This window comes from Mustela lutreola, chromosome 5 (genome assembly GCF_030435805.1).
Source record: "Mustela lutreola isolate mMusLut2 chromosome 5, mMusLut2.pri, whole genome shotgun sequence".
Classification (NCBI taxonomy): domain Eukaryota; kingdom Metazoa; phylum Chordata; class Mammalia; order Carnivora; family Mustelidae; genus Mustela; species Mustela lutreola.
Window position 1 is genome coordinate 106,726,749 of NC_081294.1, and position 14,988 is coordinate 106,741,736.

Consider the following 14,988-nt stretch of genomic DNA (forward strand, 5'->3'; position numbering starts at 1 on the left):
ATTTTAGAGTTGATGATGCTGAGCTGTGGGAAGGTAACGGGGCCCAGGCCTACCATCTCCTAAGGCTTCCGGTCTGGCCACAGAGCCTGTGTTCTCATCCACACGCTCTGCTACTGTTGCTTCTGGGCTTCTCCCCTGGGCTGTCTTACCTCGTGTGCCGATATCGATTTGGGAGACCCTGACCTGAAGGGAATCACTCACACCACCTGGGGGAGGGAAACCGGATGGTAGAGCTCTCTAGAAAGTAGAACTCCAGCGAACCTCAGGAAGGGGCAGAGGCAAAAGAGCAGGAGTAAAGAAAAGGGGAGACCTGGCCCCACAGAGCCGTCCCGTGAGGCTGACAGGTCAGGAGGGGCCACCAAAGAGCACCCTTTGGCCGTGGCAAGTGGGAGGCTGCTTGTGACCAGAATCCTTGAGCTATAGACTTTACACGGATGTCATTCATGAAATGTAAATTTGATCTCAGTCAAGCTGTTTTAAAAAACCATGAAGTCATGGCTGGCCTGGGCAGCACCATTGCCGTGGAGCCGACAGCTAGCTCACTGGCCGCAGGCGCCGCCTCGCTCGTTGAGAATTCTCAGGGCAAGGCCACTGACATTTCTCTGCACTCCTGTTCTCCATCACTCAGTTGTAAAAAAGCCAAAGGAATGGTTAAAAAAAAAAAAACCAACCTTTTTCTTCCTCCCTAACCTGCTTTTTAATCAAACCACCTCCCTTGTTCCCAGAATAAATCCTCACTCCACCTCCCAGAGCTTCATGGGCGCCATCAGTCCTTTCCCCTTTTGTCCTCACACTGGAGCTGGCAGGCCAGTGACAGTGGTTCATTCCAGCCTGCCTCCCTCACATCTGCGTGGCTCGCTGCCACTCCCAGGCTGGTGGCATCTTCCTCTGCATTCCCACAATCTTAGGACATGCACGCGGCGAGGCAGGCAGGGGAGGCGAGGCAGGCAGGGGAGGTCGCGTCTTCCCGGCATCATCGAGTACGTGTGAAAACAAACACGATCGCGGTAGCTTTGCTCATGGTTCTGAGCCCGCGGCTCACGGTCTGATCTTTGCTCCCTGCAGGGATCTTACCGCTGTGGGCCCTGCAAACCAGGGTACACGGGTGATCAGACAAGGGGGTGCAAAACCGAAAGGAACTGCCGAAATCCTGAGCTGAATCCTTGCAGCGTGAATGCGCAGTGCATCCAAGAGAGGCACGGCGATGTGACCTGTGTGGTGAGTTGTTTGTCGCCTGCTTGACCAGGTTTTCGTCCTCCATCTTAAATACCTCCCCTGCCTGGGTTCTGCTTGCTTCCCGGAAGAAAGTGCTCAAAAGTGAAAACATTCCCGTGGAGATAAGCACAGACTGTAATCATCACAGGGTTCGCTGAGCTCCTGGAGAGCAGTCTCAAGTCCATTTCACATCAATTGCCTTTTCTCTCTCTCTCTCTCTCTCTCTCTCTCTCTCTCGGCCGGGGGTCGACACCCTATCCTCCGGCACATCAGCAGGGGAGCACCCCCCCATTTCCAGGCACCCACTGCAATGGGCCAAGAAGCGAGAAGCAAGCTGGGAAGGAACCTCCTCTTCCTCCCTCCCATCCACCCTCTTATTTGTTTGTGTCACTAAGGAGCACGCTGCTATCCTTTCTAACTGTCCTCAGAATTACTCCCGGCAGCAGGGGACAGTGAAGGGGTGAGCTGCCAGACACTCTCCGAGGGCCGCTGTCTCCCCTCAGGAAGCAGGAGGGGGCCAATGGCACCACTCCGTGTCCGCCTACACCCGGATTCAGGAATAGCTCAGTGGACGGTCACTCTCCTCCCTCTCTGTTCCCCTGGAGCCCATCTGGGGAGGAGGCGGCTGGGGAGAGAGCGGGACCGTTACAGGCTGATGCTGGTGCCGTGCCAGGCAGGGGTGTGAGGAGCCGTAGGTCAAGAAGCAGGCCTGTGCCTGCCCTCCACTCCCAAATCCCAGGCTCCAGGGTCCTCAGGGCTTCACGGTGCTGAGACAGCAGCCTCTCTCGCTGCTCGCCCTCGCCTGCCTTCCCGCTAGGCCAGGCCCTGGGCAGCGGGGCCCTTCTGGTTCTGGGATCTGCAGGTTCCCATTGATCTCCTGACCCTTCTTTCTACCTCGAACACAGGCTGCTTCAGCGTTAGGCTCACAAAATGTTACACAGCAAGCATATTGCTTTTCAAATAGGGAAAATGCGAAGAATCAGGCCGAAGTTAAAGAAAGAAATATAATAATAGCATCTGTTCTCTCTGGTGGCACAGATAGTCTGTGACAACGTCCTGATGAAGGAGCAAGCTGGGTCAGAGGGGAAAACCCCACAGTTTTCCTAATTCCAGTTGCCTGGGCATGTTTATTACCATTGAGAGGCGAGGGTGAATCTATGTATAAAATCCTAATTTTCTGCGAACAAATTAATGACTTCCCTGGGATGGTGGGTGATGGGGCTCTTAATATGTTTTTGCATTTGTAATAAGGCACAACGACAGATGGGAAAGGATTAATATACTTGGTGTGACTACTAAAATAATTTAATCTGCCAGAAAATGGCTCATTAAAAATGTATTTGTTCCTAGAGGAAATTTTTCCTTCATTAAAATGAGTCAAGGACCATACCCCTTGGCTGAGCTCTCCAGGCCTTCTGACGGCTGGCTGAAGCAATTGAGTGGAAATAGGGCCCCTATAGGGAGGGGCGTCTTTGGCCTCCTGCCTTCTAAATCCCTGGTTGCAGAAGGAGCGCCTGGATGATGGAGAACAGGCAGCGTGCTGCTCAGGAAGTCCCTGGTCTTCAATCACTGCACTCGGATTAGCAAGGCCAAGAAATTTAACGTTTATTCATGGAACGTTTCTTTTCCCTGGGCCCCGTTTCTGTTCCGCAGACTCTCTGCTTTATCCCCCACCCTGCCTTTCTGGTTCCCTCCTCTTTTCCAGGTCCTCCTCTTCTGTGTTCCTGGGGTCCTGCCTGCCCCCGCCTCCCCCCGCCCCGCCCCTGCAGGCGCCTATCCTGGTCCTGGGCTGAGTTCCCAGTCCCACCTCATGCCAGGGCACTGTGGAGGGAACCATTTTATTTCTCTCTGGTTTGCCAGTGATCCTTGCCCAAGAGCCTGGCCATCTCTGGTCCAATAGGATCACAGCGACCTTGTAGTGTCATTGTATAGAGTGGACACTATGGTAATACAATCTGATAGAGGAAAACTCTTCATGCCTCTTACGCTGGCAGTGGCTGGTGGTGGCAGGGTACTTGGGTAGACTTCTCCAGGGACAAAGAGAACCCAACACTGTACCTGGGGGAGTCCTTTCCTGTTAAAAGAGCATGAATAGAGGTAAAGCACCTTGGAAAGTTATTTCTGTTGTTGTTGACAACTAATCTAGAATACTGTTAAGTGCAGAGGTAAGGCTGTAGTTCAAGAATGACAAGGGAAGTGCCACAGAAGCCACACGCATGAGTTTCTGCTGGGAGAGGAAATGAGACAGTCACATGGAGACCATTTCAACAGTAACTCAAAATTACAAAGACCCATTGAACCAGAAATTCCACACTGAGAAACCAGTACAGGCGCGGAAGGACAAATGTACTAGAATTCCTTGTTGTGGCATTGTTGGCAATAGCGAAAAAGGTTTTTAAAAACCAGACAGCTACCCGTAGAACGCTGGGTGACTTCATGGAGGCACACGCCTACCACTTTACGCATCCTGCGTCTGTGACCATTAAAAAGAACAGCGTGAGCCTCCATGGAGTGATACAGAAAGAGCGCCAAGGTACGATGCTAATTTTTTTTTTCTTAATTAAATTTATTTATTTTCAGCATAACAGTATTCATTATTTTTGCACCACACCCAGTGCTCCATGCAATCTGTGCCCTCTATAATACCCATCACATGGTACCCCAACCTCCCACCCCCCACCACTTCATTCCCCTCAGATTGTTTTTCAGAGTCCATAGTCTCTCATGGTTACCTCCCCTTCCAATTTCCCCCAACTCCCTTCTCCTCTCTAACTCCCCATGTCCTCCATGATATTTGTTATGCTCCACAAGTAAGTGAAACCATATGATAATTGACTCTCTCTGTTTGACTTATTTCACTCAGCATAATCTCTTCCAGTCCTGTCCATGTTGCTACAAAAGTTGGGTATTCATCCTTTCTGATGGAGGCATAATACTCCATAGTGTATATGGACCACATCTTCCTTATCCATTTGTCCGTTGAAGGGCAGAAAGATTCCCTTCTTTTTTTTTTTTTTATAAACATATATTTTTATCCCCAGGGGTACAGGTCTGTGAATCACCAGGTTTACACACTTCACAGCACTCACCAAAGCACATACCCTCCCCAATGTCCATAATCCCACCCCCTTCTCCCAAACCCCCTCCCCCCAGCAACCCTCAGTTTGTTTTGTGAGATGAAGAGTCACTTATGGTTTGTCTCCCTCCCATCCCATCTTGTTTCATGGATTCAAATAAGGTGAAGAACGGTGGATATATGGGCTCTCAATTGCGTCAAAAGATCAAAGACGGAAAAGAATGTCTGTCTGCCTGTCTGCATTGTGTTATCTCTTACGGTATATGGAAGAACGGATTGCCTAAGCCAAGGGAACAGGAATGGGAAGGAGTTTTCACTCTATGTCCTTTGTACCTTCTGATTCATTAGACTATTTGAAAAATAATAATTTTAGGATCCTACCCAGCAGCGCTATATAGCTCTGGGCCCTCCCTCTGGGGCTGTGCACTGGGGAGCAAGGATTCCCAGGTTCAGAGCAGTGGCCTTTGTCAGTCCCCCCCCCCCCCAACATACACACACCCCTCAGCTCCCCGAGCATGTGCTGGCCTTTACCTTCACAGTGTGGCGTCGGCTGGGCTGGTGATGGCTATATCTGCGGGAAGGATGTGGACATCGACAGTTACCCTGACGAAGAACTGCCGTGCTCTGCCAGGAACTGCAAGAAGGTAAGGGAGACACACGGGAGAAAAACTGCACCCACCATGGGTGGTCTGCACCCACCAGGGCCCTGTCTTCTCTGGGGGAGAGATGCTATGGGTTCCACTGAAAATGGCATTTTTCACATAGCTGCCTCTCACACATCCCAAGGCAGCCAGCCATCCAGGTGAAGTCAGGTGGGTGCCGTCAGCATTGAGGTTGGAAATCCTTTCGGACTTAAGACAGAGGTAGATGAGGGTGGGGGACATAGGGAGAAGTTGGTAAAAGGGTAAAGACTTTCAGTGATCAGATGAATAAGGTCTGAGGCTGTCGTGTGTAACATGGTGACTTTCACTGACAACACTACACTGTCTAATTGAAGTTCACTGGAAGGGCAGAACTTAAACATTCTCAAGGGGAGAAAAGGTCAGTATGTGAGGGGCGGGACATGTTAATTCCACGGTGGGAATCATTTCACAATATAAATGTACGTTAAATAATCACCATGCGCTTCACATATATTAGAGTTTTTTTTAACGTATGCATCAATAAAATTGAAAAATCGAGTCGGATGTAGATGTCTCTCTGAGCCCTGTTTCTTCTCCCTAGGACAACTGCAAGTATGTGCCAAACTCTGGCCAGGAAGACGCAGATAGAGATGGCATCGGGGACGCTTGTGACGAGGACGCTGATGGAGATGGGATCCTCAACGAGCAGGTACGTGCTTGTCGGGAGGGTCAGGGAAGTGCCACATGCCAGGGACGGTGGAAGAAAGCCCGTGAAATCACCTGTTTACACGGGTCATCCCAAGCATTGATTTCCACGCCTGTGACCCTGTGGCATTGTGACTTTCTGTCCTGAGCGCTGACCGCGCGGGACCACAGGGACGGAGGCTGGCTGACCCGCCTCTACCACAGGACCAGCGACTTGGGAGGGACTCTGTAGAATCTGAGTGTTTGGTCTTCTGACCCTTTAGGATAACTGTGTCCTGACTCACAACGTGGACCAAAGGAACAGTGACAAAGATATCTTTGGGGACGCCTGTGATAACTGCCGGACTGTCCTGAATAATGACCAGAAAGACACTGATGGGGATGGAAAAGGAGATGCCTGTGATGATGACATGGATGGAGACGGTGGGCCTGGCTTGCTTTGTCTCTTATTTGGGACTCCTTTGTCCTTTTACCCTTGTTCTCTATTAGGAGCAGAAATAGAATTGCTAACTCGGAAGGCCTCTCACACCGAGTGGTTCCCCGTGATCTGTGTCTGGCCCACCTGTTTACTTTTTTTTTTTTTTTTTTTCCTTGAGAGGGAGAGGTGGGGACAGGCAGAGGGAGAGGGAGAATGTTTAAGCAGGCTTCATGCCCAGTGCAGAGCCGGACACGGGGCTCAATCTCACAAGCCGGAGATCATGACCTGAGCTGAAATTGAGATCCATATACTTAACCAACTAAGCAGCCCGCATGCCCCTGGACCCCTTGTTTCAATAAAGGAGGATCCATAACCCACTCCCCTATTTATTAACTCTGAGTGTTTCTGGAACGCTACATCATTGCCAGAAGCTTTGTAGGAATTCCTTTAAGCAGTGTCTTCTCAGGGCTGGGTCTTTGTAGGGCCTCTGTCCTCCCAGAAAAAGTATATCTCCCCCACCACCTCCTCCAGCATCCTCTCCATGCCCGAGAGCCCTGGAAGTGGAGAGTGGAATGAGTGGGCCTCGAGCAGGGTCGCAGGCTTCAGCTGGGTCTGGCTGCTCCTGCAGAGAGTCGGGTGTCTCCCGGGAGATGCGTCCATGTCCTGCCTATTCCGGGAAGAAGGTGGGGGCAGGAGAGCTGCAGTGCCCAGCTCCTGGCTCCACTGAAGGGGCCTTCACGAATGTGGGCTGTGTGAACGGCACCCCCGGGAGCCCAGCGTGAGCGCTGGAGCCTCTCTGGATGTGAAGAAGGACATGTTTGGGTTTTTTTTTCTTTTTTAAGATTTATTTATTTATTTGAAAAAGGAGAGTGCAGGGGGTGGGAAGGGGGAGAGGAAGAATCTCAAGCAGACTCCCCCCTGAGCTCCACTAGGGGCTTTGATCTCAAGACCCTGAAATCGAGACCTGAGCTGAAATCAAGAGGCAGCCGTTTCACCAACTGAGCCACCAGGGTGCCCCAAAGGACATTTGTTCCCATATCATTTGCATAACACATAGATGACTGTCATTCAAGTATAGACTGGATCTCATCGTTTGTGAAAAACATTTCACATGACAAGGGCCTTGAAGGAAAATCTTTCCAGAAATATACCCCATTCCCTCCACCCACCCAACCACCACACAACCCCCCCACTCCAGAATACCTACGCCTCCCTGAAACACGACTTCGTCTTCTATAAGCCTGACTGATGGCCAGATCCAGTGGTATGTGGCAAACCAGCTCAACAAAACAAAAAAGCCCCAAGTTGCAGCATTTGCCAGTTTCCGTGACAGAAATACCACTCCTGCCGTGACTAATGACAGGCTGCTGATATGAAAGGACGCGGTGAGACAAAAGCTGAGAAGAGAGGGACATGGTGGGCCTGGCTCTGGTACGCCGCCGCCCCTGCCCTCAGGTCTCTGTCTTTGCTCACACCCCAACAAGGCCCCTCTCCAGGGTGAGTCCTACCCAGGAGGCCTCAGTGCCCCCGTAGCAGTCTTCCTAGAACCTCCAGGCCAGAAGTATGCAAAAGCCCTTGCCCTTGTGACCTCCTCATCTGGTTGCAGTGATAGCCCTTGACATCTTGGACAACTTAAAACTCCATTGGGAAAGGCCTCAGGTCATCCTCATTGTTAAGTCTCTCAGAATCCATCCTTTGATGTTACTTGCAGATAACTGCTGAGAAATGTAGTGGCTCTGGGATGATGGCCCAGGCACAAGTCACTCCCCAAGTGCCTGGGTACAGGCCTGCTCTCTTAGCGCCTAGAAGTCCATGTTCTAAGACTCTCTGCAATATTCACTTGACTCAGGGAAGTGTTCCTTTCTTGCAGGAATAAAGAATATTCTGGACAACTGCCCAAGAGTTCCCAACCGTGACCAGCAGGACAGGGATGCGGATGGTGTGGGTGATGCCTGTGACAGCTGTCCTGATGTCAGCAACCCTAACCAGGTGAGTAGCTTTTGGGGGATTCAAACTCCAGACTGAGCTCCCCTGTGCAAAGAGTCTTTAAGACACTCTTAAAGATCCCAGCTCAGCTCCTTGCTGTTGCCATGTGCCTCCCTGAGCAAAGGTGGTGGGATTGTATACTTCTGGCCTGGAGGCTCTAGGAAGACTGCCATGGGGGTGCTGAGGCCTCCTGGGCAGGTCTCACAGGTTGCAGACTGCCCGTGAGGTGAGGAGAAGGAGTTGAGTGATGCCCCAAACCTGTGGGTTTGTTGAGAGGAACATGCAACATGGCGGCTAACCACTGGGAGCCTTGTGTCCTTTTAGACCCCAAAGTCCTACAGGACCCATGTATGGATGCCTCAGATGTAGTTCAATCAGCGACGTGTTGTTTCCCTTCTTACTCCTCCTTCCTGTCTAGATAATTGGATAGGATGTGTCATGTATTTTTAAAGCTCTGCGAGAGGGGCGTCATTGTTGCCCTCTGTGACTCACTCCCTCTCTGGCTCAATTCCAACATGCCGAAGCAAAGCAAAATCAGTTTGCCTTGTCCCCAGGCCTTTGGCCGGCTCCCCTCCGACCCGTGCCAGAGTCGCACGTCTCCACCTGCCAGCGTCCTGCCCCGGCGCCCTCTCCAATCAGCTCATCTGGTGTGTAGGCAGCCCCGCCATGTGGCTTGATATTTTGGAAGGCTTTCTTGACAATTCAGCATTGTGCCTACACCAATATGGTGTTGTCCTTTTGCAGTTCTACACCAACCCAATTCCAGAGAAATAATTCCTGAGATGCGGGGATGAAGGGCCAGGTCTGCCTTCTCTGGAACATTCTGTCCATGAAGGCCCAGGGGTAAATAACATGTTCTGTTCTCTTTGCAGTCTGATGTGGATAACGATCTGGTTGGGGACTCCTGTGACACCAATCAGGACAGGTAGGACCCTTTTACCCCAGCTGCATCAGGGCCAGATGAAAAATTCGAGACTATTTTAGCCTTCAGAGCTTGCTGCTGCTTCCTGGCTTTGGGATCTCTCTGAATAGATTGAGAGAGATTGAGCCACTGGTGGGACAGTAGCCCTGCCTCTGGTCAGGGTCACCACACCTCTTTGAAAGTTCTCCATAGCGGGGTGACAGGGTCAGGAGGGGCCTCGGGGCACTCCAGCGAGTGAGACTGTATTACAAGAGAGGCCGAGGGCCATCGTGCTTCAGAGCTGGGGTCTGGAGGACTTGCTAGATGCACACCCCAGGCCCTTCACTTACAAATGGGCTAGGCTTAAGCAAGTCACTGGTCTCTGTGCCCCAGAAAGCTTACCGGAAAAATGGGGATGACAGTGACATGTAGCTCATAGGTCTTTTGTGAAGACGGAGTTAATGGATAGAGTGCACATTACAGTTTCCCTTACATAGAAGCATTTGATAGGGTTAGTGGTTTTATTATTGTACTCTTTGAGCTCAGGAAGGCTTCCCCATGATCCCCGAATAGACAGTTGGCTGAGGGAGCGCCGGGATTTCATGGTCCTTGGAAGTTGCTCATTCTGTATCTGTTATTTGGGGGGTAGTGTTCTGGGCAAGCGAGTTTTGTCAACCCTCCTAGCCCCACATGGAGACAGTCCTGTATTAAGACACAGGGCTGGATCAGATCCAGGATCTGATCGTCACCAGGAACGTAGACAAGAGCACGTCGGCCTTGAGGGCGCCTGCAGTCAGAAGGGCTCAGTCCCCTCTCATCTGTAGCTGGAATGCTTAGGGAGGTAGCAGGACAGGGATGTGAGAGGTAAGGGATTTGGGAAGGCAGGGCAGGAAGAAGGAGGGATTCCCTTCCCAACTGCCTCTCCCAGGGTGCCCTACAGACAGTGGTTCCCGAGCCCAACCCTATGAAAGGACAGCTCCTAGCAAGCCCCACCTCGGTCCTCGCGCTCAGCGTCCTTGAGGCCGAGTCTACGCGAGCCAAGTGAACTTAAAATGTGCTTCTCAAGTGCACTCTCCATTTCTTCCTCTGCAAAGTAGAGAGAATGAAATGTGCCTTGCTGCCTTGGATAAAAATGAACGAGAAAGTAGGTAAAGCTCCCAGCAGAAGGCTGGCCCTCGGGTGACCGGCAACAAGCCGTAGCTGTGTTACTGTTACCGTGGCGTGAGGAGAGGCAAGTCAGCACCAGAGTCTGACATGGGAGGTCACCATTGTTGCGAAGGTGGTGGGACTGGTACCCTGAAATCCCCCTAAGTGGTGGACATCAAGAATTTTCCCTGGGGCGGGTCCTCTTGCCCTGACTGCCATCCAAGGAATCTCCAAGAGATCCTACCCTGTCAGCCTCTAGATATTTGTCTAAAACAACTGACTCATTCTGCTCCATTTTAATACCCACAAACTTGAACCTTGAGGAGGAGGACAGGAACTGCTTGTTTTTGCAAAAAAATGTTCAAGGCTCTATAGAATGGCTTCTAATGGAAATAGCTCAATCTTCCTTAAAAAAAACAGCCCTGCTATAGGCACAGGCATTCCACTGTTGGAGCCGCGTCATTTTCTGCTTATCCAGGTGGGCCTCCTTTTCTCTGGGACCCATCTGGGAAACGGGGCCTGAGGGGCCTGGACTCGTCTCTAGCTTCCCTCCCCCTTGCCTGGGAGAGGCCACAGGAAGAGGTGAAGGGGTGAAGGGAGCATCCGCTCTGATTCAGAGCAGCCGTGGGAGGCCTCCATTAACCCAGGGAAGCCTCTGGGGACAGGGCAGACTCATCCTTGGGTGGCCGTTAGGCCTGGAGAACAAACAATTGTCACGTGGGCAGAGAACAAGAGTTCTGAGAAGTGCTCGAGAGAAGGAGTGAGCCCAGCCTCCACGTTCCCCTCTCCGGGAGGGGTGGCCGCCTTCTCTCTGTCATTCTCCCTGTGGCATTCAGGTCTGAACCACCTTGGGTCTGCTGGGCAGGGAATGCAAAGAGGACTAGAAAACACCGCAGGGCTTTCCAGGAGCCAGCACATAGACATGCTTCGTCATAGATTCAAATGGGACATGAAAAATTCTTATAAGCATTTAATCTTCATAACAACCCTACGAGGTAGGCTCGGTTATGCCCGTTTCACAGATGAGGATACTGAGCCACAGTGGGGTCACACGCTGGTAAGTGGCTGAGCCAGGATTCACACTGTACGTTCTCTGAGTTGGGGGAGGGTGGCAGTGATCAGAGTCCCCTGGGACTGAGAGGAGCATCTGGTCACAACATCAGGAATCACCCTTTAACTTAAGTAGGATATGATCTACTTGTTTTAACAAGATGGGGAAGTAGAAAAAGGATCTCTGAGGCCCAGAGGCCAGGCTTGTCTAAAGACAAACGGGTTTGACAAAAGACAAGCCCCCAAACACCCTTTGTTTCTTATCCCTGTTGTCTGCTCACCGGTGCCACACGTCCTCTCTTCTTTCTCCCGCAGTGATGGAGATGGGCACCAGGACAGCACAGACAACTGTCCCACGGTCATCAACAGTGCCCAGCTGGACACTGATAAGGATGGGATCGGGGACGAGTGTGATGACGACGATGACAATGATGGCATCCCAGACCTGGTGCCCCCTGGACCGGACAACTGCCGGCTGGTCCCTAACCCAGCCCAGGAGGACAGCAACAGTAAGTGGGCCCAGCCCAGGATGGTGTGGGACCCCCACCAGGCGCCCCTTAGGCACACGGTCAGGCCTCTCCCAGAGCTTCTCCAAGCAGCTACAGCTTTTGTGGATAGTGGATGGCCAGTAGACACCATTCTCTAACTCTTCAGAGAAGAGCTGCTTTGCGGCTTCAGAGCAGCTCTGGAATGCGGTCACATGGGACAGGGAAGCAGCCACATGCTCCCACTCAAGGGCCCTGGGCAACTGCTCCACCATCTTGCCTGCTGCTTTCCCCCAGGAGTCACAGAGAAGGAGCAGGGCAAAGAGAAGGGCATGGCAGCAACTGGCTTAGACCGGCTCCCAAAGAGTGCTGCGGGGCCGGGCCGATAGGGAAAAGCACGTGCAAAGCCAGAGACAGGACACAGCAGTGAGGACCATAGTGAGCTGGTGAGGGCATGTCCACCCACAGCTGGACAGTATTTAATTCACGTATTTTAATACCATGTCAGCTGAACAAAACCTACCACAAGCCAGATTCATCCCAAGGATCAGTAGAAATCATGGTCTAGAAATCATGGTCTTAGAAGCACTCTGGTGACAATAATTCCCCTGTTATTCATATGCTCTAGAGAAAGTGCTAGGGGCACTTGCTTATGTAAGGTCAGCCTTAAGATCCACCAGTCCGTGAACACCGGTCTCCTCAGAGAACCTGCAGGGTTTCTTATCAGCTTTGAACAGTTGCCTTCCACTCTGCCCCCAGGAAGTTCTTTCGGTCACACACAGTGGGGTTCACCAGCCCACCATATAGACCCCAGGGTGGGGCCCAGGGCCACCACGGACATAGCTGATTCTGGGCTCTTCTGCCCGCACTGAAAACCGTCTGCTGGGTGGGGCCCGGGTTCCCTTCAGCTCCTGGCCCAGCCCTGTCTCTGTCAAGGAGCAGTGGGGTGTGTGGGTGGCAGCCGGCTCCCGTCCTCCCACCCCACTCAGGCGACGGTGTGGGAGACATCTGCGAGACAGACTTTGACCAGGACCAGGTTATCGATCGGATCGACGTCTGCCCGGAGAATGCAGAGGTCACCCTGACCGACTTTAGAGCCTACCAGACTGTGGTCCTGGACCCCGAAGGGGATGCCCAGATCGATCCCAACTGGGTGGTCCTGAACCAGGTACGTGCCATGCGGTGGTGCCTCTCAGCACAGCCCTTCTGCGAGGGGACAGGTAACGTGGGAGGGGGCACCGACCCGGGCTGCAGAGACTCCTCCCCGTAGCCCTGTGACCGAGCACGGCTACTAGCGCCGGCTCACATGGGAGACAGAGCCGCACCTGTCTGTGATGCCGGCTCAGGGGAGCACCGCAGGGTGTGGCGGAGCACGCTGGGATGGGGCTCCAGGCAGGCCCTAGAGCTGTGCTCGTGCACTCTCCCAAAGACCACCCCCCCACACACATCCTCCTCGTCAGACTACAGCAGGCTACCAGACTAGCACAGAGAGGCTGAGACACTTTAGGGTCACCGAGCCAGTCACGTTCATCAGAAGCGTATGTTCTCCCCAAATGAAGCGGATCCAGCAGACCCTTCATTACAGTTCTAGCAAAATTCTTTCTGTTCCGCATTTTCTTTTCCCCTCACAAGTCTGTGGTTTCTTGGAGCACAGAACGAGGTAGAGCAGTTGCTCATATAATGCATCTTTGTGTGGAGGTCAGAGCTCGCTGACCACTCCCTAGCGCGCCGGAGGCCCTGGGCTTCCTCAAGCTTCTCCACCCTCTGCGGTGGCCCTTAACTCCTTCCACTATCTCTGCAGGGCATGGAGATTGTGCAGACCATGAACAGCGACCCCGGCCTGGCAGTGGGTAGGTCCAGGTCCTCTGTACCCCGTCGCTAGAATCCAGTCATTGCAGCTCCTTCCGGGGCTGGTCTGCTCTTCTGACCTGCTTCTGATCCCTCCAGGGTACACGGCATTTAACGGAGTTGACTTTGAAGGGACCTTCCATGTGAACACCCAGACAGACGACGACTATGCCGGCTTCATCTTCGGTTACCAAGACAGCTCCAGCTTCTATGTGGTCATGTGGAAGCAGACAGAGCAGACGTACTGGCAAGCTACGCCATTCCGGGCTGTCGCCGAGCCTGGCATCCAGCTTAAGGTAGCCACGGTTCTCAGTCAGTCATCTCCCCTCGGAGCCCTTCACCCTCCTTATAAGTCCTGTTCTTCCATAGGGCATTTAGTTCATCTGTGAAACTGAGGTGTTTATGCTTGAGTTCAGGGCAGGGCCCACCCAGGGCCTTGCCTTCATTCCTTCATACAAGCCACATCTTAACCTCTGGGTGACTGACGGGGAGTTGGGGGGACTCTGGGGACATGTCAGCAGGTGCACACTGCCAGAAACTGGCTCATCTGTTCCTGCGCTAGGGCCAGCTCGGTCTAGAGATGCTACCTCTGTCACTCCTGCTGGGAGAAAAGGCAGCCTTTTGAGCACTCATTGGACAGATGTGGGGAGCAAGGGATTCACAGCAGGAAAAACATGGAATGGGTTAATGGGGTGTCAGCTAGTGTTAATGACTCAAGGACTAAGGGTGACCTCAGTAGAAAGGGCATTTAAGTGTTTATGCTTTCATCCAGATCCAAGGCAGCCAGATCATAACCATGAAGTCAGCACCCGACGGACCCAGGATGGGTGGGCTGTGCCTTCTGTTCCAGAACCTTGCCTATATCCTTTTCAGGCTGTGAAGTCTAAGACGGGCCCCGGGGAGCATCTCCGCAACTCCCTGTGGCACACGGGGGACACCAGTGACCAGGTCCGGCTGCTATGGAAGGACTCAAGGAACGTGGGCTGGAAGGATAAGGTCTCCTACCGCTGGTTCCTGCAGCACAGGCCCCAGGTGGGCTACATCAGGTACGTGCAGGACACAGCTCCTCACCAGGCAGAGGAAGCAAAGCTCCCCCCCACCCAACTCCTGCATCACAGGGCTGACCCAGGATGGCCTCCAGGACTGCCGAGATGTCTGGCTACAGCTCCCAGCAAAGAAGTGGGAAGGAGACACCCAAGCCCAAACCAACCACATGGACATTAGGGCCAAGCTGAGGGTAGAGGGACCTTCTCCACAGCAGGGCAGGGGCGGGGTTCTCAGCATTGGAGGATGGAGGTGCCCAACTGATGCTCCCCTTTCTGCCATGCCGACCAGTGTGGGGGAGATGGGGTTCAGCCTCCCCTCCACCCCTGCCCTGGATGGCAGCTTATTCATGAAGAGGTCACGGTGCACTGCCATGAGTCCCTATGGTCCTTCCCTGCTGGACTAGAAACACCGTGAAGGCCATGCCAGGATCTCATTTTACCTTGTTCTCCTCGCTGCCAGGCCTTCCCACATGGGGCAGGAACTAATTT

At 52.7% G+C, this 14,988-nt stretch overlaps 1 protein-coding gene across 1 annotated transcript in view; it reads left to right on the top strand.

The window, feature by feature from the left end:
- Positions 1–14,988, top strand: part of THBS4 (thrombospondin 4) — a 44,405-nt gene that overhangs the window by 27,255 nt on the left and 2,162 nt on the right. The window contains exons 10-20 of the mRNA XM_059175338.1: positions 1,066–1,218; positions 4,831–4,935; positions 5,516–5,623; positions 5,883–6,042; positions 7,908–8,026; positions 8,896–8,948; positions 11,436–11,629; positions 12,595–12,773; positions 13,407–13,455; positions 13,553–13,749; positions 14,327–14,499. Coding sequence (XP_059031321.1) covers positions 1,066–1,218; positions 4,831–4,935; positions 5,516–5,623; positions 5,883–6,042; positions 7,908–8,026; positions 8,896–8,948; positions 11,436–11,629; positions 12,595–12,773; positions 13,407–13,455; positions 13,553–13,749; positions 14,327–14,499 — 1,490 coding nt within the window. The remainder of the gene's footprint in view (positions 1–1,065; positions 1,219–4,830; positions 4,936–5,515; positions 5,624–5,882; positions 6,043–7,907; positions 8,027–8,895; positions 8,949–11,435; positions 11,630–12,594; positions 12,774–13,406; positions 13,456–13,552; positions 13,750–14,326; positions 14,500–14,988) is intronic.